Raw genomic sequence first — 27,367 nt, 5'->3', positions numbered from 1 at the left:
TGAGTTGGAAATAATTTTCTTAGCTTTTTTCCTAACTGCCTGCTCATAGATGCTCTGTATAGGCTCATATTCTTTCCTCCCTACGATTTTCATTGCCGTTTTATGCATGCCGGCCAGTTTGCTTTTTAGCTTAACGGTTAGGTTGCCAAACCATGAGGTGATCCCGTATCTAATGATGCTCTCTACAATGGCACGGTAGAAAATCATCATGATGTGGCTGCTTACGCCGTACAATCTTAATCTTCGCAAAAAATATAGCCTCTGTTGCAGTCTATTGCACAGTTTGTCAATATGTGTCTTCCAGCAGAGAAGATTATCAATATGAACCCCTAAATATTTATATGAGGATACCTGGGTGATTTCCTGATTTTTGATGACCACTGGCTCATGGTCAGTCACTTTCCTCGGATCCAAAACCATTTCCTGTGTCTTGGTCACATTTAAAATAAGATGGTTAGTGTCACACCACCTAATAAATAGGTCTATCTCGTCTTGGTACACAGAGGGGTCCGTACCCTTGTGTAGAAAGGCTTAGGAGCACGGTATTGTCCGCAAATTTCACCATATAATTGTCAGGGGAAAAACTTTTTTCTTGAGTTTGTTTGTCTTAGACCCGATGACCCTGTAGCACCTTTCTGAGGGCAGCAGGTCAAACAGGTCAAAGCCAGGGTGGGAGGTGTCCTTGATAATGTTGGTAGCCCTGCTGAGGTAGCGGGAGGTGTACCGGTACATGTCTATCAGGGAGGAGAGAGGGCAGCCGATGATCCGCTGTGCTGCCTTTACCACTCTCTGGAACCTCTCCCTGTCTGCAGCGGTGCAGCTGCCGTACCATACTGTGATGCAGTATGTCAATGGATGAGCGGTAGAAGGTCAGCAGCAGGTTGGAGCCCAGGTTGTACTTCTTGAGGACTCTCAGTGTAGCCGCTGCTGAGTCTTCTTAGTGATCGAAAGTACAGAAGGCCTATGTCAGGCCTGGGCAATTATTTTGACTCGGGGGGCCAAATTTTGAGAAAAAAATGTGTCTGGGGCCGGTATATCTATTTTTAAGAACACTAATACAAAACATCACAATAATAGACTTAGACTTCCTTTATTGTCATTCAAATTTGAACTTTACAGTACAGATAAGAACAAAATTGTGTTGCATTAGCTCATTGTAGTGCAGGATAAAAGAGCAAGAAGGTGCAGAGTGTTTGCATTTATAAAAGAAGGTGCAGATATAAATAAATAGATTACTGTACAGATAAATATATTGCACGTTTATGGATATATGTTATATTGTCTTCATAATCCAGCGAGTTAATCCGTTTTGGGGGGAATTGAGGGGATTATTTTGATGCGTTCAAGAGTCCTGGAGGTTCTGCTACGGAGGCTGCGGAACATCTTTCTAGAGTCCAGCAGTGAAAAGAGTCCTTGGTGGGGGTGGGAGGAGTGTCTGCTGATTTTCTGATGTCTGATTGGATGCTAAAAATGTTATGACAGACCGACTTAAAAAATGGAAAGGAATTTTACATTTTTTTTTACTAAATGAGACACCCAGAATGTACATGAAAATAAAGAATGTGGGATTTACAATATTAACTATAAACGATAAAACCCTGAATATTGACAACATATGAACGTCACATCCACATATTTTACAATCAAGCAAAATGCAACAAACACAGCTAAATATGAACACGAAGGGTAAAAAATATCCCACCAACAATCTGATATATGTGATATACCACTAGGCTTTAGAACTTTGTTGTAAAAATCTCCTTCTGCGTTTGTCCCTGACACCCACATTTCAGGCTCTGGAAACACTCTGTGGAAATTGCTGCTGTGACTTAGATGACCATAGTAACTAATTAGATGACCACAGTAACTAGTATATCATGCAGATTCCGAGCATGTAAAGACTTAGTATAGTAGAAGACTTAGGGTCATTAGAAAACATGAGTGCACATCCTAATGGCAGCGACACTTTACATCTTAAAGATCTAAAAAAACTATTTGGGAATGTCCGGCGGGCCAGTTTGAAACACTTAACAGGCAGCATGTGGCCCCCGAGCCTTAGTTTGCCCAGGACTGGCCTACATATACATATTACCACATTAACTGAGAGAAGTACAGTATTTCTTGATTAGAAGTAGAAATATTTTGACAAAGGGACTGTCTAAAATATTATGAAATGAATATATACAAAATGTCTTTAAATACTAATGGGCCTCATGTTCATCACACACGTACAGACCATCTTTGAGGCAACAAAGTTTGTCATGCACTCAGTAAATACTGAAAGATCTGCCTCGGACTTTTGAGGTAAGATCTATTTAGTTTCATTCACAGCTCATTGGAGCCAGACTTTTCCAGGTAGAAAGACCACTTGCAAATGATACTATACAGCAGATCTATTCAATGTCGGCAAATTCCTAAAATCACTAGGGTGCTCCTGTTGTTTGGAGGAACTTGGACCAGATCCTTGCATTGCATTCCTCAGGCCACCCCTTTAAGTACTCTCCTTTTTGTCTGCTGTTTTTTTGTAATGTGATTTATGGAACAAAGATGTTGCTGTAGCTTGTTTACTTCAGATGCAGTCAGTAGTCATTAGTTCAACTTATTTAGTTATATTAGTAGCATTCCTCAAGGCTCCATTTTAGGTCCTTTCTTTTTCATCATTTGGGCTATTCAACTGGTGGTGACCTGCAAGTTCAGTTCAAAAAACTTGTGAGAGACTCACATTTTTGCTGCATCCTCTCAAAAAGTCATGTTATTGAAATTATCTTTGACTGGATTTGTTGCAGAAGTTGCTTAAAAACAACAGAGCGCTCCTGTAACTTGATCAAAATCAAATGTCTACTGTAGAGCAGGGGCTCTTGATAATCTTTTTGACCTGGCCCACACAACTAATAATGTTGCTCTTGATTTTAATCATTTTTAATCCTTATATCTAGCCTACAGTACTTAGTTTAACAGGATAAAACCTTGTTAAATGATATGAAACCATTTGCTAATCACAAAGATAATTATCAGGCTGATTACTAATCAAATATACTGCAAAGAAAAAGAAAAAGATGCACAATAAATGCATACAATTAATTACGCAGTGCTAATAAACAAATTGTAACACAATTAATACAACATTACAATAACATATGTTTCTTAAATAAACTATCAATAAAATGTAAGTGCAAATTAAAATACAGATTCACTACTTTAGTCATAATTTCTGTGCTTAAGAAACTTCTCTATGACTAGACTAGCCCTGGACTTCTTCTGTTTGTTTGATATTGTCATTACTGCCACAAGTGGTGAAAACATGTATTAAACTGAGTACAGCTGCGACCCATACGGACCACAGCTGAGAAATAGATGTGAAGTGAAGTGAATTATATTTATATAGCGCTTTTCTCTAGTGACTCAAAGCACTTTTACATAGTGAAAGCCAATATCTAAGTTACATTTAAAGCACTGTGGGTGGCACTGGGAGCAGGTGGGTAAAGCGTCAGTGATTAGGATGGCGGAAACGGGAATCGAACCTGGAACCCTCAAGTTGCTGGCACGGCCACTCTACCAACCGAGCTATACCGCCCCATATATTTTTTCAATGGCCCTCTCTGGGATTCTGGCGGCCCAATAATGCTGGTTTTTCGGAATACACAAAAAAGTAAAAGGTGAAGTCGTGCCCCAAAAACAATTGAGGTTGAATATCCCTGTTCTCGAGTCATTGCTTTTCTGACTTGATTTTGAAGGCCCCTTAAATGTGTCTGTATCCCTGTATCTTTGTAATACTATACAGTATTTGCACAGCAGTTGAAACAGGCACAACCTAAATCAGGGGTCAGGGGATTCCAAGTCCTATTCCAGGCTGATGACACGGTCTGTTGGAACACACTTGGATTTCACTGTCATATGGAAGAGCAGATGTCTATTTGGGTAGTTAATTGGGTCATAAATACTGTAAGGCCAACAACACATGTTTCCTTCTTCTCTGGGAATTGGAAGTCCTCATAAAGCCACTTTATTGGCACCCTGATTGGGTTGGTTACACCTCACTTCAGTGTGCTGAAATAACTCAGTTAAAAGAGTTATAGGCTGAAGAACAAAAGGTTCCTGGTTTATTTTGGGGGGTTTGCATTGGCTTTTGACTAGAACGCCAACGTAAATATTTTCAATTTGGGGCTACTAGTTGTTATGTGCTTGGTAGGAGCATGGCACCAGACCACTCCCACACAGTACCACCCCTTCACTCTCTTGCCTGCATGCCCATGTGTGTGAACTGCTTCTTTGTGTCTATAATAACGCTTGCAAAACAAAATATAGCACAGAATGAAAATGTTCATTTCTAGTCAGTGGTCAAAAACAGCATGCAGGTAAACTAAAAGCATGTCAAAGAAATATTGGGAAGCTAATCTCTATTTCATGCACAGCACTCTGCAAGTAGGTCATGCATTTACATTTGTTTTCCACTCTGCATACATATTATGGTTTTGGCTTTAATTCATTTCCAACATGCATACAGTAATAGATAAAAAAATATATAAAAAAATTATCAGCTTTTAACCATGTTATATATATGTGTGTGCGTGTGTGTGCGTGTATATATATGTATGTGTGTATATATATATGTGTATATATATATATGTATGTGTGTATATGAATGTATATCTGTGTGTATATGTGTGTGTATGTATGTGTGTATATGTATGTGTATGTATATATATGTGTGTATGTATATATATGTGTGTGTATGTATAGATATATATGTGTTTGTACAAATATATATATATATATATATATGTATGTATATATATATGTATGTATATATATATGTGTGTATATATATTATATTATATATATATGTGTGTATATATATGTGTGTGTGTATATATATATATATATATATATATATATATATATATATATATATATATATATATATATATATGTATATGTATCTATGTATGTGTGTATATATGTATATATAATATATTTTCTATGTATATATGTGTGTGTATGTGTGTGTGTATTTTTTGATAATGTGTGTATATATGTATAAATATGAGTATATAAAATGTGTGTGTACAACTGTGTGTTTATATATATATGTGTGTATATCATACTTGCCAACCCTCGCGGATTTAAAATCCGGGAGACTCCCGAAATTCAGCGCCTCTCCCGAAAACCTCCCGGGACAAATTTTCTCCCGAAAATCTCCCGAAATTCAGGACTCAGGTCCGCATGGAGCTGGAGGGGGTGTGGCCTCCAGCTCCATGCGGACCTGAGTGACGTGTCGACAGCCTGTTTCCACGTCCGCTTTCCCACAATATAAACAGCGTGCCTGCCCAATCACGTTATAACTGTAGAATGATCGAGGGCGAGTTCTTGGTTTCTTATGTGGGTTTTGTCATGTACTGTTTTGTCATGTCCGAGCCACCGTAGCATGTGTTCAGTGTGTGACGTCACAGGAGCGAGAGAGAGTTTGGACTCTCGAAGTTGTTAATAAACGGGAGCGTTCCGAGGCATTGAGTTGAAACGTGTTGCCTGATTATTATTAAATTAAGACACCTAAATAAGCATATAGGTGAAACCGAGGACATAACAGGTTTATTGTTAGGCAGTTTCATTAACGTCCTCCCAGCGCGGTAACAACACACAACAACAGCAGTCACGTTTTCGTCTACCGTAAAGCACTTCGTCTGCCGTAAACAGCAATGTTGTGACACTCTTAAACAGGACAATACTGCCATCTACTGTACATGCATATGTGACAATAACATCTAGGGCTTTTAGAGAGTGCAGTGCACAACTGCGCACACAACAAGGAGACGAAGCAGAAGAACGAGGAAGATACAGCCATGGCGACGCCGACGACGAGTAAGATGAAGAAATACCCTTGTAAGTTCCAAGCCGCAGCTGCGATTGGACCTGGATAGCCTCCGGGAAGAAGTAGTGGACTACCAAGTGCTTGGCAGTGAAGATCTTCCTCAGGAAGCAAAGATTGACTGGTTTTGGGCCATGCTAGGGAGAGATGGAAGATTCCAGACTCTAGTGCATTTGATGAAAGCACTTTTGTGCGTGCCACACAGCAATACATCATCAGAGAGGGTGTTCAGCATGCTGAGAAAAATAGTGACAGGGAATAGAACAAGGATGGACAATTCAACCCTTAACTCAACAATGAGTAGATGAGTTTTATGTGTGTGTATATGTGTACTTAAATGAACACTGAAATTCAAGTATTTATTTGATTTATTTATATATATATATATATATATATATATATATATATATATATATATATATATATATATATAGGCAGCACGGTGGAAGAGGGGTTAGTGCATCTGCCTCACAATACGAAGGTCCTGAGTAGTCTTGGGTTCAATCTCGGGCTCGGGATCTTTCTGTGTGGAGTTTGCATGTTCTCCCCGTGACTGCGTGGGTTCCCTCCGGGTACTCCGGCTTCCTCCCACTTCCAAAGACATGCACCTGGGGATAGGCCCCTCCCACTTCCAAAGACATGCACCTGGGGATAAGTTGATTGGCAACACTAAATGGTCCCTAGTGTGTGAATGTGAGTGTGAATGTTGTCTGTCTATCTGTGTTGGCCCTGCGATGAGGTGGCGACTTGTCCAGGGTGTACCCCGCCTACCGCCCGATTGTAGCTGAGATAGGCTCCAGCGCCCCCCGCGACCCCAAAGGGAATAAGCGGTAGAAAATGGATGGATGGATGGATATATATATATATATATATGAAATACTTGACTTGGTGAATTCTAGCTGTAAATATACTCCTCCCCTCTTAACCACGCCCCCAACCACGCCACACCCCCAACCACGCCCCCTGCCCACGACCCCCACCCCCCACCTCCCGGTCTCAAGGTTGGCAAGTATGCGGTGTATATAAGTGTATATGAGTATATATGTGTGTGTGTGTGTGTATACACGCATACATATGTATATTATATGTATGTATATATATACACATATATGCACACACACACATTTATATAATATATGTATGTATATATACACATATAGATCAATTTAGAATCGGGATGAGTAAGAATTGCAAGTCAAAAGTGAATCGATTTTTTTTTTGCACCTCCATTATACTGTAAGCATTGTCAAATCAAAATGTTATTTTGTTCATTTGTCTGAATTGGCTAATGTAATGTAAGGGATGCCTCCACTTGGAGGATTGACAAATATTGTATTTAAGTGAAATTGAGTGGGGTGCGGTTCACCGCATGGAGCTCCTACTCCTAGCACCGAATTGAGGGCAAAATGATCCCGCGCTTCCTGGTGCTTGTCCATGTCAGCACGGGACGAGACCATATATGGTCATAGCCAAGCCGACTGGCAGCGCTACCTACTTCCGTGTTTGTACGAGCGGGGAAGTGCTCAGCTGGGGCGCCTCCAATTTCCTTCATTTCTACCACCAAACGTGAACAAGTGACCGGAGCGACAATGGCGTTTCATCTGAGTGAGTAGCTTTCATGGGGTCGAATGAGAGAAAATGCATGCGGATTCTCGGGCCACGCTAGTTAGCATGAAGCTCGCTAGCTAGCACAAAGCTAGCCTCGCCCACAGCTCAATCATTTTCACATTTCACCTATTTTTCTTCTATGTGTCACCTTTGGTATAATGTTATTTTATTAGTAGGTTGCTTGTGTAACCAGACATGGGTTAATGAGTCAGTGTATTATATTGTAGTAAAGTGCCAGCATTGTTATGACGTCAGACAGGCTGGCTGTCACACCTGATCACCCACAGGTGAACTTCCTCAATATTCACCTCATGATACCATATTTAATCATTAAAAAGTGTCTTCTCAACACTAATAAATGTACACTGTTTTTGCCGGTGCGGAAGTTGACATGTGATTGATTGATTGATTGAAACTTGTATTAGTAGATTGCACAGTACAGTACATATTCCGTACAATTGACCACTAAATGGTAACACCCCAATACGGTTTTCAACTTGTTTAAGTCAGGGTCCACGTTAATCAATTCATGGAACAAATATATACTATCAGCATAATACAGTCTAAGAAAGAAAATAAAACAATTGTTTTTTTTGTTTTTTTTATTTCGTTTTAAAATGCAAAAAAGAAAAGAAAAACAGTGTTGTTCTTTTTGGTGTTGAAGAGTAAAAACGTTTTGGTTTTCATTTCATATTTTATATAACATAAATAAAATCCAGAGAACAGACCAAAAATGATGATTTTTTTTAACTTCACCGGAAGTTTTATTTTTTTTTTATGTTTAGTGCATAATCGCATCCTTTTTGCCTCCACTTTGGTGTGATATGTGCACAGAGATGTCTCTAGATGCAAGTCCTCGTTGTGCAATACTTAAAATAATTTCTGTGTATGGCTGTTAGGCATACAGGTACCGTAGTATCCCCACTTTTACTTTGAAAATACAATCTTCTGGTGTCAGAATATGAAATATTGTCAGAATATGAAAAAACATCTATTTTAGTTTTTTCAGTATTTTGTTTGCTACGGATTTATTTAAAAGTTCATTATATAAGATACGACATGAACATTAAACCGTTTTTTACCTGTTGTTTTTCAACACCAAAAATTAAGAATGTTTTGTTTTCCAAATTTCTTTTTTGTTTATTTAAAAATGAAATTTCAATAAACCAGTTGTGTATAGTTTTTCATTTTCCATTCATGAAACGGCAATTAAAATGACCAAAACATGCACTGAACGACGGCAATCCTGCCAAAAACTGTGGTTGATATGGCATTCATGCAAAAAATGGAATGACCGTAATTTTCTCTGGTGTCTTCGTTTTTCAACTGAGCAAGACATTTGGACAAATGTATGCATCCATATTTGTGGGAACAGTCTGAGGGGGCTACTTTTAGTGAGTTCAGTGAGGGTTAGAACAGACATGGTGAGCCAGCAGGCGTTTGCTCAGGTCCAACAACCTCACAAATGTTCTTCTGGATTACCACGGACATGCTCTCAAGTCTTATCTGTAGAGTGGAAGCTTTTACTTCTGTCAATTTCACCATTTTCACTTCCTGTAGGTAAAAGGAACTAAAGACTCCAGATTGCCGCTATTTCACTAACAAGTTCTCTTCGTTTTTATTGCTCCTGAAAATGAATCTGGCAGTCATTTCCCATAGTATCGATCAGTTTTTGAGTTATGGGTCGATGGCTAACCCCAGATTTTCACTGGATGCGTATTGGCAGCTAAACTGACTCTTTCCGTTTTTATTCAAGTCAATGCGTTCTGTTTCCACCGCTGCAGAACGGCAACGCAGAGCTTCTATATTGGCCGGTCGCTGTAACCCATACGTTCAAGTTAGCTAAAATCTGCTTATGTTGGACAGAAAGTTATGCATAAACTCAAAAATAATTTATCCAGCTTATTTTCAAAGTAAAATATTTTGTTTTCATGGTGGATTGTATTTTACACTTTATTGAATCATTCAGTGGCCTTGAAATGTTCAACTATCAGCATTGATATGACAAACACTACCCCAGTAACTACTTGGTATTGGATTGATACCCAAATGTGTAGTATCGCCCAAATTTAACAAAAGAATATTACATTTTAACAAAAGTGTAGATTGAACAAAGCTACTACAGAAAGTAACCAGATATTACAAGTAAATTAACAAGTAGAATAATGATAGTTTTGGAAAAAGTAAATACTAGGAAGCTGCAGTTGTGTATTGTGATACAGATTTTAGGCCAGTGGTGTCAGCTCAGGGACCGAATGGAGGAAAATCTATTCCCACGTGGGCCGGACTGGTAAAATCTTGGCATAATACCTTGAAAATACTGACAATTTCAGATTGTTTTCTTTGTTTTACTTTGGCCAAAAATAGAATAAGAACATTCTGAAAACGTACATACTACAAAAATCCTCTTGGCAAAACACTTGGTTTGTTGAAAATTCCCCAACGTGTTTAATCATACCAAAACTGAGACAGCGTATGAAAGCCGAGGTACCACTGTAAGTGAATGATTTTGAGATGTGGTTGAATTGTGTCCGCTTTTCACATTATGACAATGAAATTCTTGCTCCAATGTCTACTTTCAGAACATGTGTTCGCCAGTCTCCCACAGATGGAAAGGGGCGTTTCCAAAGTGATTGGTGGTGATCCCAAAGGCAACAACTTCCTCTATACCAATGGGAAGTGCGTCATCATCAGGGACATCAATGTAAATATTTCAAAAAGATTCATCAGCTAGTATTGAAAGAAAGTAGAAAATAACCCAGAATCAAGAGTGTTTGGCTTTCCTCGCTGCCACATACCAAACATGTGGTTGCAAATACTACATGCTTATTTCATCTGAAGACGTGTTTTTTCTTTTTAAGAACCCTGCCAAAGCAGATATTTACACCGAACACGCCCATACGGTTGGTGTGGCCAAGTATTCTCCAAGTGGATTCTACATTGCATCTGGAGGTAACCACGCTATATGTGAAAACATGCCACTTTCCTACATTTCTACATACTTCAATTATTTTTTTATAGATGCATCAGGAAAGATCCGTATCTGGGACACCACCCAGAAAGAGCACCTGCTCAAGTACGAATACACGCCCATTTCAGGCAAGGTTAAGGACATTGCTTGGACAGAGGACAGCAAGAGGATGGCTGTTGTTGGGGAGGGACGAGAGAAGTGAGTGTGTTGCTTTTCTTTAAGACACATACATGCAGGTTGTTATTGTTTTCACCAGCATCTATGTTATGGATAAGGATAAAGAGCTGGATGAAGTAGCTGGGGAGTGGGAAGTCTGGGTTTCTCTGCTTAGGCTGCTGCCTCCGCGACCCGACTTCGGATAAGCGATGGATGGTTTAAGTTAGCGAAAAAAAACAATCGTACACCAACATTGTGCAGTTAGATCAATATACAACAATTCATACATTTTAGTTTATTTTTCCATTGCCTTTTTATGAATAAACTATAACATGTTCATATTATTACATATTTTACACCAACTGTGTTTCTATGTCTTCTGAAGGTTTGGTGCCGTGTTCTTGTGGGACACCGGCTCGTCAGTAGGAGATGTTTCTGGCCACTCAAAGTTAATCAACAGCGTGGACATCCGGCAGAAACGACCCTACCGTCTGGCCACCGGCAGCGACGACACCACTGGTTCTTTCTTTGAAGGGCCTCCCTTCAAGTTTAAGTTCACGCTACGTGTGAGTTGTCCTGTTTAAAAATCTATCTTATTTTTACTTTAGACTGCATCAACATCACTTCTTGGCCAGGATAATGTGTACCTAAAATCAGGCTTTGTCACTACAGTTTTCCCCTCTGCTTTATCAGTAATGCATACCTGCCAACTACTCCGGTTTTCCCGTAATTAGTACGGTTTTCATCAACCTTTTACGGTTACGGTTGCAGTGATAAAAAATACGTTTTTTCATTAATTACATTTTTTATTTTTTTTTTAAGTTTTATTCACGAAATCGCGTAACAATGACAATCGACACTGCTTCCCGTATCTTCCTATCGAGCCATTCCGGATGCCATGAGCGAGGCTATTTATAGCACCGCTGCCAAGCAGTTGCCATTGTTTCCAAACGAGCGAACGATCATGGAATCAGCCGGAGAAAAATCGCAAACGAGTCTTAAACCGAAAAGAAAACTGCAGTCATTCCGTGAAGAATATTCAAAAGCCTATCCGGGAATAATTATCCGTTCCAAAAAGGGTGAAAACTAGGCGAATTGCACCTTGTGCAGACAAGATTTTTCGATTGGACACGGAGGAATTAGTGATGTAAAAGACCACGTTGGGACAAAAAAACACAAGTCTAATGCCGTTGCTAGCGATACAAGTGGAAAACTTTCAACGTTTTTCGTCGCCCAAACAGATTCTTTGGATGTGATAAATGCCGAAGTTTTATTTACAGAGGCAATAATTGTGCATGAACTTCCAATCGCACTGGCTGATCACATCAATCTGATAGAATAAATTTGGATTTTAGCCACAAAAAGGTAATGACACCAATGTTATCTATTGGAATTGTTTAGTACTGTTATACTGTTAAAAGTGTTTATACTATTTATGCTTTCAAGTCCAAGTTGAAGAAATCTTGTTAAATGTTGACAGCATAACTACCAAAATACAGAAGTATGTCCTTAATATTTTTGCAGTGCTATTTCTGTTGAAAAGTTCAAATGATTACATTAGAGATGTGATGTGCCACTTTTCAAGTGTCTGATGGCTTAAATTAATTTTCATTAATTTTTCATATTTTGAATTCTTTTGAAAGGCTTACAAAAAAACTACATTTGAATTGTAATTCCATGCTATTGACAGGACTATTAATTTTAATGAAGTTAGCTTACCATGTTTACAGTATGATAATTGTGATAGAAATGTGAATTTTAGGCACAGAATATTTTTTACAATTGAACAAGGCAGTAGATTATACAAGCTTGGACAGAAAGTTAATAATGACACCAATTTTTTTTTTAATGGAATTGTTTAGTACTGTTTTACCATTTGTTTACTGTAAAAAGTGTTTATACTGTTTATACTTTCAATTAACAAATTGAAGTCTTGTGAAAGGTTGACAGGATAACTGGCATTAACTGTCAAAATAATTTCAAACTATTGAAGTTAGCTTACAGAATAAACATGTCAATCAACCCATATGAGTTTTGCTGTCATATTTTTGTTTTGAAAAGTCACTGTGACTGATAGAAAAGTGATGGTTTTAGCAACATTTTAACCTGTCTGAATGCTAATAATCATTTTGCTTCGGGGGGCGAAGTGAACCCCCCACCAGGACTTAGTCCTGGACCTACCGGGGCCTGCGGCCCCTGGACCCTGGCTACTAGGTTTTTCTGATTTCAAAAGTTGGCAGGTATGGTAATGTAGCTCAATGTACCAACAAGAGGTTTAAAACATCTACCTTGGCAAAGACAATATTCACTTTTAATTTAGGCTGTCATCACAGTATATTGTTGGTGTTTGCGGCACTACTGCATACAGAGAGGTGTTGCTAATTTTTTCCCCTTTATGAATAGATAAGTAAGGTAACCAAAGTATTTGTAAGAAAGTTAATATAATTTAATTGTAAAAATCATTTCTTCTTGTTGGATTTTTCCTGCTGACAGGATCACACCCAGTTTATCAACTGTGTTCGTTTCTCTCCTGATGGAAGTCACTTTGCTATGGCTGGTGCTGACGGCCAGGTAAGCTTTGTGATGATGGGTTATTTCCCCTACCTTAATTATCAAATCACAATATTCAATAATGATAAAAGTAAGAAATGTATTCCTTTTTGCTGAATTATACATGTCTTTTCCCCAGATTATTGTCTATGATGGTGGCAATGGTCAGCGTGTCAGTTCCCTCGGAGGAGAAAAGGCTCACAGAGGAGGAATCTATGCTGTAAGTTGGGCCCTTCTGACTTGAAAGAATGCCTGTTTTTGTTAGTATGTTATGTTTTATGTGGGTTCTAATCTCTGTTTGGGTGTGTCTGTGTGGAGTTTGCATGTTCTCCCTCTGTGTGCAGGGGTTTTCTGTTAGCTTAATTGGAGACTATAAATTGTCCATAGGTGGGAATGTTTGTCTAAATGTGCCCTGGGATTGGCTGGCGACCAGTCAAGGGTGTCACCTGGTTCTTGGCCAAAATCTGCAGGGATAGACTCTTACCTGTGACCCTAGTGAGGACAAGCTGTATAGAAAAAAACTAAATGTTTTTTTGTCATTGTGTTTTAGTTAGCATAATGCTAACAAACACTAAAAATATATTTTGCCTACTCCTATCACTATCTTGTCAGAAATTCAAATCCAAGTTTTTCCCAAGCTGATACTGTAATGTACATTTGTATTGTCAGTGGTGTAATGAGCAATGTGTTTAGATTTCTTTTTTCACATTCATTAAAAATGGAGCACCTTGACATTTTCTTTCTTGCTGCGATGGATGATTGCAGTACACGGACAATCTGGCTTTTTAAACATGCTCACAATGGCCTTAAGTATGGTGGTCCTAAAGGGTTAAGTAAAACAATACTCTTTCAAAGTCTCCACATGATGCTTCACTGGCTGTGGTTGAAAGGTTATCTCCAAGGAAATGAAGTTGTAAGATGTTTTGTTCTATAACCTTCCTTCTCCTTTTGGTCCTTAGCTAAGCTGGAGCTCGGACAGTTCCCAGCTGATTTCTGCCTCGGGGGACAAAACTGTCAAGCTCTGGGACGTTGGTGCAGGAACAGCCGTCACCACCTTCAACATGGGCTCCGAAGTGATGGACCAGCAGCTGGGCTGTCTGTGGCAGAATGAACACCTCCTCAGCATCTCTCTGTCAGGCTACATTAACTACTTGGACAAAAACAACCCTGATCGACCCATACGCATCCTCAAGGTCAGACCAACTGAAATCTAACTGTGTAATGTGTAGTTGTAATCCTGATTATACAAACCCTGTTTCCATATGAGTTGGGAAATTGTGTTTGATGTAAATATAAACGGAATACAATGATTTGCAAATCCTTTTCAACCCATATTCAGCTACAAAGACAACATATTTGATGTTCAAACTCATAAACTTTATTTTTTTTTGGCAAATAATAATTAACTTAGAATTTCATGGCTGCAACACGTGCCAAAGTAGTTGGGAAAGGGCATGTTCACCACTGTGTTACATGGCCTTTCCTTTTAACAACACTCAGTAAACGTTTGGGAACTGAGGAGACACATTTTTGAAGCTTCTCAGGTGGAATTATTTCCCATTCTTGCTTGATGTACAGCTTAAGTTGTTCAACAGTCCGGGGGTCTCCATTGTGCTATTTTAGGCTTCATAATGCGCCACACATTTTCAATGGGAGACAGGTCTGGACTACAGGCAGGCCAGTCTAGTACCCGCACTCTTTTACTATGAAGCCACGTTGATGTAACACGTGGCTTGGCATTGTCTTGCTGAAATAAGCAGGGGCGTCCATGGTAACGTTGCTTGGATGACAACACATGTTGCTCCAAAACCTGTATGTACCTTTTAGCATTAATGGTGCCTTCACAGATGTGTAAGTTACCCATGTCTTGGGCACTAATACACCCCCATACCATCACACATGCTGCCTTTTACACTTTGCGCCTATAACAATCCAGATGGTTCTTTTCCTCTTTGGTCCGGAGGACACGACGTCCACAGTTTCCAAAAACAATTTGAAATGTGGACTCGTCAGACCACAGAACACTTTTCCACTTTGTATCAGTCCATTTTAGATCAATCAATCAATCAATCAATGTTTATTTATATAGCCCTAAATCACAAGTGTCTCAAAGGGCTGCACAAGCCACAACGACATTCTCGGTACAAAGCCCACATAAGGGCAAGGAAAAACTCACCCCAGTGGGACGTCGATGTGAATGACTATGAGAAACCTTGGAGAGGACCGCATATGTGGGTAACCCCCCCCCTCTAGGGGAGACCGAATGCAATGGATGTCGAGTGGGTCTGACATAATATTGTGAGAGTCCAGTCCATAGTGGATCCAACATAATAGTAAGAGTCCAGTCCATAGTGGGGCCAGCAGGACATCATCCCGAGTGGAGACGGGTCAGCAGCGCAGAGATGTTCCCAGCCGATGCACAGGCGAGCGGTCCACCCCGGGTCCCGACTCTGGACAGCCAGCACTTCATCCATGGCCACCGGACCTCCCCCCCCCCCCCCAAAAGGAAGAGGGGAGCAGAGGAGAAAAGAAAAGAAACGGCAGATCAACTGGTCTAAAAGGGGGGTCTATTTAAAGGCTAGAGTATACAAATGAGTTTCAAGATGGGACTTAAATGCTTCTACTGAAGATGAGCTCAGGCCCAGCAAAGCCGACGGCGTTTCTGGGTGTTGTTGATAAACGGTTTTCGCCTTGCATAGGAGAGTTTTAACTTGCACTTAAAGATGTAGCGACCAACTGTAGTTACTGACAGTGGGTTTCTGAAGTGTTCCTGAGCCCATGTGGTGATATCCTTTACACACTGATGTCGCTTGTTGATGCAGTACAGCCTGAGGGATGGAAGGTCACGGGCTTAGCTGCTTACGTGCAGTGATTTCTCCAGATTCTCTGAACCCTTTGATGATATTACGGAGCGTAGATGGTGAAATCCCTAAATTCCTTGCAATAGCTGCTTGAGAAAGGTTTTTCTTAAACTGTTCAACAATTTGCTCACGCATTTGTTGACAAAGTGGTGACCCTCGCCCCATCCTTGTTTGTGAATGACTGAGCATTTCATGGAATCTACTTTTATACCCAATCATGGCACCCACCTGTTCCCAATTAGCCTGCACACCTGTGGGATGTTCCAAATAAGTGTTTGATGAGCATTCCTCAACTTTATCAGTATTTATTGTCACCTTTCCCAACTTCTTTGTCACGTGTTGCTGGCATCAAATTCTAAAGTTAATGATTATTTGAAAAAAAAAAAAAAAGTTTGAGTTTGAACATCAAATATGTTGTCTTTGTAGCATATTCAACTGAATATGGCTTGAAAATGATTTGCAAATCATTGTATTCCGTTTATATTTACATCTAACACAATTTCCCAACTCATATGGAAACGGGGTTTGTAGCTACAAACGAGACATAATAATGCAATATGTACATACAGCTAGCCTAAATATCATGTTAGCATTGATTAGCTTGCAGTCATGCACTGACCAAATGTCTAATTAGCACTCCACACAAATCAATAATATCAACAAAACTCACCTTTTGTGCATTCACGCACAGCATAAAACACTTGGACAAAATGAGACAAAGAAGGAATAGCATAAAACTTTCTGTGGCAGCGTCGGAGAAAGTTGTACATGTAAACAAACTGTTGCGTCACAGTTCAAGGACCGGCGAAATTAGGTCAAAACGGCGCTCGCCAAATACTCGTCAACGAAGCATAAACACAAACATATTCAACATTGGGCTTTCTAATAACTAGGAACATTTGTGTTGTCCTACAGAAACCATATTATAAAATATGTTTGGTTTTAATAAGGCATATTAAAACCAAACATATTTTTTCCTATCTTTGTCCATTTTCATATGTTTTTGAAAAAGCTGAAGGCAGCCACTAGGGCGGTGCTAAAGAGTGCTGACCCCGCACTTGACTATAGCACTAATTTGAGTTGGCCAACAGCTGTCCTACTGAGGCAAAGTTTTAGTTCACATTTCACATTTTTTGGTTAAACAAGTTATATCCTATCCCAGAACAAAACTACTTGATTCCACTAAGAAATACAACTCTCAGCATGTTTAGTTTGTAATATTTGAATGGTACAATCTGGATAAAGCTTGCTTTGGTAGTTTTGACCCGGTGTTCACAAATTCTGTTTACGGTTTCTTCAGATCTGCACATTTGAAAAATAGTCTTGTTTGTCTGTGGTATTGGCTGAGATGACATGCAACTTGCCTCGTTCTTTACAGGGCCACAGCAAATCCATCCAGTGTGTGACTGTCCACAAAAGTGATGGACGACAATACATCTATTCTGGGAGTCATGACGGACACATCAATATCCTTCTCCAGCAGTTTAAATCAATTACAGAATACATTTGAGCAGCATTACAAAATAAGAGGGGAGGCGAATATTTACCCACCGTTGGTTTTGTTTTTGTCACTTAGAAACATTCAAGCCTGTGTTTTTCCCTTAACATTCTCCTCACATTACTGGGATGCAGAAACTGGTGAGAATGATTGTTTCTCAGGGAAGGGCCACAGCAACCAGGTGAGCCAAATGGTGGTCAATGACACTGAAGAGCTGGTGACGTGCAGCATGGATGATACGGCGCGCTACATAGACCTCAACAAAAAGGATTACAGGTAAGGACGAGTTGGATTGTTTTTTTCAGATTGGAAGATTTTTCTACACAACTACTTTTGTCATTTTAGTTGTAATAGTCGGTACATTTACATGCATCGTTATGTAAAGCTGATACTATAGCTACACATCAAATGGTACAAACCCGTGTCTGTTCCAAAGGGAATGATCATTCATGCTGCTTTGATCATTTAAAGACTGTACATGCAGTATACACTTGTAAGAATGGCTACCAAATTCTGTACTTTTTATACCGACCGAAGTCCGCCGATTGTCATCAAATGAAACCATACTATATTTCAATACCTTTTTTTGTACGTGACGTCACGTCCGGTTGCAGACTCTGCATCGGCACACACACTTGGTGGGCAAACAGGCGATTTCATGAAAGACTGCTTCTAGGTGATGTTGCAGTTTTCCATGCAAGCATGCCTGACCGAAAGTAACGCTCTGTTTTTCACAATGATGCTGCTTTACATTGGATATGCCATACACCTCAACATTCAGTCATGAAAACATCAACGAAGATGTACAATGCACATTACAGTAACACTTGGTGTGTAATAAGTGCAATACGTACAGTACAAACCCTTTGTGGGGCTCAAGACTGGCACATTTAACTTGACCGCAAAGACTTCTTCCTGGCTAATTGTAAATGAATGCATACTTGCAAATGAGACTCAGAAATGTTCAAAAACTGGACAGCGCAGTTGTCAGCTCAGTGGTAAATGTAAAAAAACCACAATTATTAAACAAATGACCATTTATTACTACACACAAGTACCAACAATTGGTGCCATTATGTGCTAGTTTTGATTTCCAGTTACCAGTAATTGGTACCGTATTGGTTCAAGTGTGAAAGGTAGCCATGTCTACACACTTGGTGGAGGTAGCGTTCACTTAAACATAATTAAAGGAGACACTCTTGTCGGAGTCCATGGTCACTGTAAACAACTTAAAAATGCCTTGTTGGATGCTATGTGGTTGTATACAACCTTGCATTTGAAGTTTGATTTCCTTCAATTCAAATGTAAACATTCTAAGGAGTCCATAACAAATATATCTTTAAAGTGTAAAATATTTTTAGCATACAAATAACCACAAGTTGTTGTTTTCAGTGTCTCTGATGTGGTGAAAATGGATTCACAGCCTAAAAGCATCTCAGCAGCAGCAGGCGGTCTGTCACTGGCAGTGTGCTTTGGACAGGTAAGCATTGGTGGTTTAGGCAAATGTAGGATTTCTCCTTTCACACATTTAACATTCACGTTACAATAAGATGTAGTGCAAATCTGGACATGATTCAAAATTGTAATCTGGTCCTGATGACATCTTTTATTCCCCCCCCAGGTTGTCTTGATGAAGGATAAAAGAAAAGTCTTTGCCCTCGACAACCTTGGCTATGAACCTGAAGTTGGAGTTCTCAACCCTTCAGGCACCACAGCTGCTGTGGGAGGAGCAGTAAGTTTAATAACTATTACTTGTCATTTTGTGCACTGCAAAAAGTCTTAACAAAAGATGAGATGAAAAGACTAAAACTAGTGAAATGATCTGTCCATGCAGCAAGTCAATTTGACTTTAAGATGTGTATATGTAGAAATTGGCAGGACTTGCAAGATAGAAATAAGTATTTTATTCTCAAAAGAAGCAATCTTTGAAAATATTGTTTAAAGATTCTGCAACATCCTATGTGGAGGAAAAATAAAATATCTTATTTAAATAGTTTTCTCAATTTTAACACAGTTAGAATAGACAAAATATATTTATTCATGCTAAAATTGGGATTATATTGTAAAGTTAATGACAAGAAATGAGTAAAACTAGGGTATTTTTAGAAAAAACATCTTTAATCTTGGCAAGTGGCAAATAATTTGTAGTGTGTAATCCAGAAAACCAGCGTCCTTGACAGTAGGCGTTTGATTTGAGTCTAGTTTGTCACAGGAGCGCTCTGTTTTCAAGCACTTTGTGTCAAAACAAAAATCATCTTTATGACCGTACTCTAGTGTTTCTGTGAATCTGCTGCAAAAATGTAATTCAAGTTTAAATGAACCAACAGTGAATATCCCAAATGATGACAAAGAAAGAACCTAAAATGGAACCTTGAGGAACACTGGACTTAGACTTCCTTTATTGTCATTCAAATTTGGACTTTACAGTACAGATAAGAAGTAAATGTTGTTGCATTAGCCCGTGGTAGTGCAGGATAAAAGAACAATAAGGTGCAGAGTGTTTGCATTTACAAAAGAAGATGCTACAAGTATGACTAACAAAGTTGAACAAATGTGTACTGATGTAGACGTGTCTGAAGTAAACAAGCTAAAACAGCACATAAATCCCATCGTGAAAAAAAAGTCTACCTTGAGGAACGCCTCTGTTATGTAAATTACAAGTTTGGACACCAGTTTATGTTTGCAAGCAACGATAAACTGTTAACACAAGGATCTGTCAGTGTTTACAGTGGGCCAAGTTCCTCTATAAAGGAGCACTCTAGTGTTGTTAGGAATTTGCTGCAAAAATGGTTGTCTAGCAAGTTTTGAACTGGAAACGAGGGTCAGTATGGTGTCATTGCCAGATAGGATTTGGCTCTAGAGCCCCCTGTTGAATAGCACTGTCCGAGGGTCCTAGGGTATGTATGTGTGGGCATTCATGAAGGGGGAATTAAGGAGCACATGCTCTTCTCTTAAAACAAAAAACAATATATATATGTATATTTAAATACATCAAACAGGTGAGGAAAAACTTTAGAGTCAATATGTTTATTGAAGTGATGTGTTCAGGAGTAAGGGGGTACATGGCTTCAGGTCAAATGTCTGAAGGGCTTTGGGACTGTGAAACATTTAGGAACCACTGATGTAGGCAAACTTGCAACAGCTGTACATAGGGCTGGGCGATATGGCCTTTTTTTAATATCTCAATATTTTTAGGCCATATCGCGATACACGATATATATATGGATATTTTGCCTTAGCCTTGCAGCAGTATGATGATTCTATGTGTCTATATTAAAACATTCTTCTTCATACTGCATTAATATATGCTACTTTTAAAATGCAGAGAGGGAAATCACAACTAGGTCAATTTAGCAAAAGTGTATTAAAGAGTTATTAAGCAGTGGCACAAACATTCATGTCATTTCAAAACAGAAAGTGCAAGATTGTCAGACATTTTAAAACAAGCTATAAGTGCACTTTTGTGCATGATGTCACTAAGATGACATATCAAAACAACACTAAATTAAAGTGCACTTTTTTGTACAGAACACCACTACAATAGTTTCAAACAAATAAAGTGCACTTTTGTGCATGATGTCACACAAGATATTTCAATAAGTGTCACATAAAAATGAGCTGCATATCAAATAGTATATGTCCTACAGTGTTGATGTGGAAATAGTTGCTTTGGCATTTAGTTGGTGTGGCACCGAATGGAGATGTTGACATGTAAAGACATATTCCCGCTTGAAGCCTAACCACCGCCAGACGATGGACCCCGTGCTGTTTTTTTTGGGAATTAATTATTCCTCCATTTGTTACCAGATTCGCACCTTCTCTCTCTCGTATTACCACTCAAACCACACCGTTAGCTGTTAGCATCACAGCTAACGTTACCATGTCGCTACTTGTCTGCTGGGTGGGAGCGTATGACGTTGCTCACGTGACGTATGTAAGAAGGTGCGCATGTTTTATGTCTCTGTGAGAAGGAGAGACAGGAAAGAGTGAGAAATGCATGCAGTTTAATGGCCTGCAGCTAAAAGCAACTACTCCAATATCACCATATAGTCATTTTCTATATCGCACAGAGACAAACCCGCGATATATCACGTATATTCCATATATCGCCCAGCCCTAGCTGGACATGTCAGCAGCTCAGTGACCATCTGTGACTCTGGTTTAGGTCATTTGATGAGGAGCATTATTAACCTAAGAAAAGAATATTATAATACATCTCTCTGACTTTCTCTTTCTCTCTCTTAGGATGGTGTGATCAGTCTGTACTCGGTCCAGGGCACCACTCTGAAGGATGCGGGCCAAACCTTGCAGGTTGAAGGGATGGTCACAGACATGGCTTACTCTAACGATGGAGCCTATTTGGCTGTCATAGTTGACAAGAAAGTGGCCACAGCCTTTAGTGTGGCAGACAACTACTCGGTAAATGCTCCTTTTTAGCGTGTTGATGTACAGTACAGGCCAAATGCCTTTTCTTTATTTACATTGTAGATTGTCACATCAAAACTAGGAATGAACACATGTGGAGTTATGTACTTTACAAACAAAGGGGAAATAACTGAAAACATGTTTTGTATTCTAGTTTCTTTAAAATAGCCACCCTTAACTCTGGTTACTTTTTTGCACACTCTTGGCATTCTCTCCATGAGCTTCAAGAGGTAGTCACCTGAAATGATTTTCACTTCACAGGTGTGCTTGAAGCTCATAGAGAGAATGCCAAGAGCGTGCAAAGGGTGGCTATTTTGAAGAAAGTAGAATATAAAACATGTTTTCAGTCATTTCCCCTTTTTTTGTTAAGTACATACTGTAACTCCACATGTGTTCATTCATATTTTGATGTGACAATCTACAATGTAAATAGTCCTGAAAACACATTGAATGAGGAGGAGAAGCTTTTTTTAAATTAATATGAAGTTTTCTTCCCCCCTCCTCTAAGGTAAAAAATGTGTTTTATGGACACCATGCAAAACCAGTCACCTTGGCGTGGTCACCTGATAATGAGCACTTTGCAACTGGTGGGATGGACATGATGGTTTATATCTGGACAGTGAGTGATGCAGACAAGCGGATAAAGCTGTCAGGTAAGTTGTGCAGACTCACACACTTCACCAAGGGCAAACCTAACCGCAGCAACTTGAGGGTTTCAGGTTCTATTCCCGCCTTCCTAGTCAAAGCTTGTTGTGTTCTTGGGAAAGATACTTTACCCACCACCTGATTCCAGTGCCACCCTCATTGCTTTAACTGTAGATAATGGCTTTCACCATGTAAAGTGCTTTTGAGTCACTAGAGAAAAACGCTATATAATTATAATTATACTAACCTTAGCTGCTAGATGGCAGTACAGTGTGGAATATCTAAAAATATGTTTGTGGCAGTACCAACTTTGACCACAGCATCAGTTGCTATGCTTAGACTGCATTGCAAGATGATTAACCTCCACCTTCTTCTCACGTGAGGAATAGAGCCATATTAATCCCTTTTCTACTGTGGAATGGAGCCATATTAATCCCTTTTCTACTGTGGAATGGAGCCATATTAATCTCTTTTCTACTGTGGAATGGAGCCATATTAATCCCTTTTCTACTGTGGAATGGAGCCATATTAATCCCTTTTCTACTGTGGAATGGAGCCATATTAATCCCTTTTCTACTGAATGGAGCTATATTAATCCCTTTTCTACTGTGGAATGGAGCCATATTAATCCATTTTCTACTGTGGAATGGAGCCATATTAATCCCTTTTCTACTGTGGAATGGAGCCATATTAATCTCTTTTCTACTGTGGAATGGAGCCATATTAATCCCTTTTCTACTGTGGAATGGAGCCATATTAATCTCTTTTCTACTGAATGGAGCTATATTAATCCCTTTTCTACTGTGGAATGGAGCCATATTAATCCATTTTCTACTGTGGAATGGAGCCATATTAATCTCTTTTCTACTGTGGAATGGAGCCATATTAATCCCTTTTCTACTGTGGAATGGAGCCATATTAATCCCTTTTCTACTGTGGAATGGAGCCATATCAATCCCTTTTCTACTGTGGAATGGAGCCATATAAATCCCCTTTCTACTGTGGAATGGAGCCATATTAATCCCTTTTCTACTGTGGAATGGAGCCATATCAATCCCCTTTCTACTGTGGAATGGAGCCATATTAATCCCTTTTCTACTGTGGAATGGAGCCATATCAATCCCCTTTCTACTGTGGAATGGAGCCATATCAATCCCTTTTCCACTGTATGAGTAGCTAAAAGACAATTTTACGTCTGGTACAGTTTGATAATGGGGTTAATGATGTCTCAGTGAGTGTGTGGTACACTCACTAGCTGCACTGATATAGCGCCCTTTTGTGGGCGGTCTTATTTACGTGCCTCCACTTTGACTGTCTTCTCCCCGTCATCTGTGTTGTAGTTTTTAGCGCTTCCATAGGGAGTTTACTGACAGATATACCATATTTTCTGGATCATAAGGCTCAATGCCGACGAGTGGGTCTATTTTCATACAAAAGGCGCAGCGGATTCTAAGGTGTATTAAGCTTCTTTATATGATAAATTGAAGTTAAAAAATGAAAAGAAAAAGTCCAGGGGCATCTATCCATGACCTGTCACTGGTGATGCATGGAGGTGCTCCGTATCAATCATGTTTGACTCATCTCTCCAGTTTGATGTCAAGTCCTTGTTGTGTGTTTGGTGCAGACTGTCACAGGCTACACCACGTTAGCGGCCTGGCATGGACCGACGCCAACACCCTGGTCACCACCTCCCACGATGCCAGCATCAAGCAGTGGACTATTACTTACTGAGCAGCACACCCACATCTCCAGGGACTAGGACTACTGCAACCTTCAATCACTTTCTTTTTCACTAAATCTAGACGGTGGGGTTTTTGCTGTCTGTTAACGGTCGTAATACAAATGAAAAGAAGGATTTGACTACCTGCAACATGCTAAGTAGAATTGTTCTGAATTATTGACATGGCTCAACATTCCAAAAGTAATAGAACTTTGTTGGGGTCACTGCAGGTTGCTGTAACTTGATGGAAAGACAGATTAAAGACATTTCATATTTTGGTGACATTCCTGAAATGAGAAGTGTTTGGTGCAGTTTCCTGTCATAGTTTTTCCCTGTGAAGGGGATGCGGGTGCAGCTTTTTGCTTTCCAGGATCACGGTGCCGTTCATAGCACTGTTCTAGGAACTGAAAACAACCAATGTCTTGTCTTTCCTTCCCAGGATCCTGTATTGCTTTTTTTTTTAGACCTGGTATCGTTTTATAGTCTCGCTATTTTCATGTCTTTATGCATTCGTTAATACTGCTGAAAATAAAACACTTTTGTTGTGCATATTTTGTGGAATTCATGACGTGTTGTGTCCAAAATCTCCACTTCCTTGAATCCTGCAGTGCGTTTCCCACCTAGGCCTTCAATGATGACCTCTCCAAATAGCATCATTGATGTCACCACATGACCATTGCTGGAGAAATACTAAACAGGACTGCTGGTTATTGAAACACATCAACACTGTACAAAACGGGTTATTTTCTTGCACATTTAAAAAAACAATAAATTTGCATCAGCAATTAAAACATATCTTATGTGGTACTGTCAAAATTCAAATGCAAAAAAAAACACATTAAACGTGAAAAAAACTGAAGAAATAAAATATCTGAACTCACAATCTGTAGAAACCATTCGAGCTTCCGGGGTTTGCCGACATGGTCCCACAAGATGTAGTTTCTCTTTAAATATCCTTCTTGAAAATGGCCTTGCAAATATATGTGTTGACTTGTCTAGTCATAAAAGATGCAGACGAGGCGTGTTGGCTGACTTATTAAAGTTTACGCATAAAGCGTGCTCATAACATTCTAGCTGCCGGCATGGGACATACAACACTTCTAGGGCTACCGCGCATGCTCATCATGTCTGTTGCATGCTGGGTAGTGTAGTTCTTATATTCCCTGGCACATAACATCACAAAGACCACATAAATATTATTGGTAATAACATCACAAAGACCATATAAATATTATTGGTATATGGAGTGTAATATTGTTTATTATCATTTCTGTATTATGTCTTTGATGTCAGCAGACAAGCTATAGACTATAAATGGGTGACACTCAAGTTTAGCTTTCTCTCCACACTTTTCTCTCCACACGACAATCAGGATGGAAGCATCTAATGAGGTAAGTAGGAATTATTGTCTTTACAAATTGTTTCAACTTTAAATGACAGGTGACAGAAAATCGTACTTGATCTTATTGTATCGCTGCGAGTTTTGACATTATTTATCACTTTATCATGCGTGCAAAAGGACAGTTAGCCTCTTCTGTGTTGAGACTTAAAGGAGTTTTTTGGAAGATAACCACAATTGTATCTTTAATTGATAGAAACTTTTATTAGTAGATTACATAGTACAGTCCAGACTCCGTACAATTGACCACTAAATCGTTGTAAGTATGTCAACTAGTTTAAGTCGCGGTTAGTCAATTCATGGTAACTGTTAATTCTTCCTGCCCATAAAACATATGTACGTGTTTGGATGTATTCATTCATTAAACGTAATAAATGTGGATATTTACTTTAATAGAATACCCTCATAAACATGACATATATTCAAATCAACCTTCTGTTATGTTTTTGGACATCACCGTAGTTTTGAAGCAATGCATGATGGGAATTCCGGATGTTGGAATAAAGCCAGGCTGAAAATGAGCTCGGTGACTCAGTACGTCATGGGTTGTGTTGTGAGAAGGGTTATAGACTATAATCTTGATAATAACTGGACGTAGAAAACTATTAATTCTCAGTTTAGCCCTTGTTTATTTGTCCTCTTGGTCGAACACCGGCATTTCCTCTACTTCCGGTTAGTGACATCTTGTTACAGCAGTAAGGAACAGACTTTCACAATAAAGGTTTCAGCTGTAAACATTATAGGTTGTAGACAAACTTCCAGATAACGGGGATGTTGCATAGTTGTGCAATTGTAGGAGATCATTTTTGTTATTTATATTTCATATGTGTCGTTTGGGAAGCTGAAATGTGTTTCTGCATGTTGTTTGAACCGTTGCTATGGTTACAGGCAGTTCCGTTTCCGCCGGCAGGTGTCGTTACTAGTGCACATAGAAGTAACAACTGGAAGCTAGACTGACCATACGTCCTCTTTTGTATATATATGTATGTGTATATATATATGTGTGTGTATGTATATATGTGTATATATGTGTATATATATATATATATATATATATATATATATATATATATATATATATATATATATATATATGTCTTAATAAGGTTATCCAAAAAATAGTGCTCGATACCGTAGTAGAGCGCAATATATGTATGTGTGGGGAAAAAAATCACAAGACTATTTCATCTCTACAGGCCTGTTTCATGAGGGGGGGTTCCCTCAATCATCAGGAGATTTTAATGGGAGCATTCACATACCATGGTTTATATAGGGCACAGAGTGGGTGGGTACAGGCTGGCGTAGGGGCGTGGTGATTGGCTCATGTGTTACCTAGGAGGTGTTTCCGTCTGTGGCGGCATACTGTTACAATTTCGCTGCGCTTGTTGAGGGATGACAGGTCTGGACGGTAAATAATAAACAGTTTTTCTTTCAAGCATAGGTTGCATCTTTTATTACCACTATTGTAAGGTGTGCTGGATGCAAGAATTTGCCATGTTATTGAATATTCAACATTATTGTCTTTGAGGTCCCAAATGTGTTTGCTGAGTTCTGTGGTATTCCGCAGGTTTTGGTTCCTGAAAGAAGCCTTGTGATTGTTCCATCTGGTTTTGAATTCTCCCTCGGTTAATCCTACATATGTGTCGGATGTGTTAATGTCCTTGCGTG

At 39.3% G+C, this 27,367-nt stretch overlaps 2 protein-coding genes across 5 annotated transcripts in view; both read left to right on the top strand.

The window, feature by feature from the left end:
• Nucleotides 1-24,849, top strand: part of wdr1 (WD repeat domain 1) — a 28,925-nt gene extending 4,076 nt beyond the window's left edge. Inside the window, exons 1-15 of one of the 3 annotated variants that reach the window (XM_061932725.2) lie at nucleotides 7,306-7,471; nucleotides 10,057-10,178; nucleotides 10,336-10,426; nucleotides 10,496-10,643; nucleotides 10,987-11,167; nucleotides 13,095-13,172; nucleotides 13,291-13,371; nucleotides 14,111-14,344; nucleotides 17,391-17,480; nucleotides 17,632-17,786; nucleotides 18,903-18,990; nucleotides 19,132-19,242; nucleotides 21,756-21,929; nucleotides 22,444-22,588; nucleotides 24,205-24,849. In XM_061932725.2, coding sequence (XP_061788709.2) covers nucleotides 7,456-7,471; nucleotides 10,057-10,178; nucleotides 10,336-10,426; nucleotides 10,496-10,643; nucleotides 10,987-11,167; nucleotides 13,095-13,172; nucleotides 13,291-13,371; nucleotides 14,111-14,344; nucleotides 17,391-17,480; nucleotides 17,632-17,786; nucleotides 18,903-18,990; nucleotides 19,132-19,242; nucleotides 21,756-21,929; nucleotides 22,444-22,588; nucleotides 24,205-24,311 — 1,821 coding nt within the window. In that variant the 5' untranslated portion in view covers nucleotides 7,306-7,455 and the 3' untranslated portion in view covers nucleotides 24,312-24,849. Of the gene's footprint in view, nucleotides 1-7,305; nucleotides 7,472-10,056; nucleotides 10,179-10,335; nucleotides 10,427-10,495; nucleotides 10,644-10,986; nucleotides 11,168-13,094; nucleotides 13,173-13,290; nucleotides 13,372-14,110; nucleotides 14,345-17,390; nucleotides 17,484-17,631; nucleotides 17,787-18,902; nucleotides 18,991-19,131; nucleotides 19,243-21,755; nucleotides 21,930-22,443; nucleotides 22,589-24,204 lie in introns of those variants that run through there. The other 2 variants (XM_061932723.2, XM_061932724.2) reach the window with 2 other exon arrangements.
• Nucleotides 24,850-25,542: 693 nt separating this feature from the next.
• The window catches only part of slc2a9l2 (solute carrier family 2 member 9, like 2), a 157,240-nt gene continuing 155,415 nt past the window's right edge, over nucleotides 25,543-27,367 (top strand). The window contains exon 1 of one of the 2 annotated variants that reach the window (XM_061932404.2): nucleotides 25,543-25,691. The gene's annotated coding sequence lies outside the window, so the exon portion shown is untranslated. Of the gene's footprint in view, nucleotides 25,692-26,242; nucleotides 26,372-27,367 lie in introns of those variants that run through there. The other variant, XM_061932405.2, reaches the window with a different exon arrangement.

Source organism: Nerophis lumbriciformis, linkage group LG38 (assembly GCF_033978685.3).
Source record: "Nerophis lumbriciformis linkage group LG38, RoL_Nlum_v2.1, whole genome shotgun sequence".
Classification (NCBI taxonomy): domain Eukaryota; kingdom Metazoa; phylum Chordata; class Actinopteri; order Syngnathiformes; family Syngnathidae; genus Nerophis; species Nerophis lumbriciformis.
The sequence above is the reverse complement of the archived record's forward strand: the minus strand, read 5'-3'. Positions and strand labels throughout refer to the sequence as shown.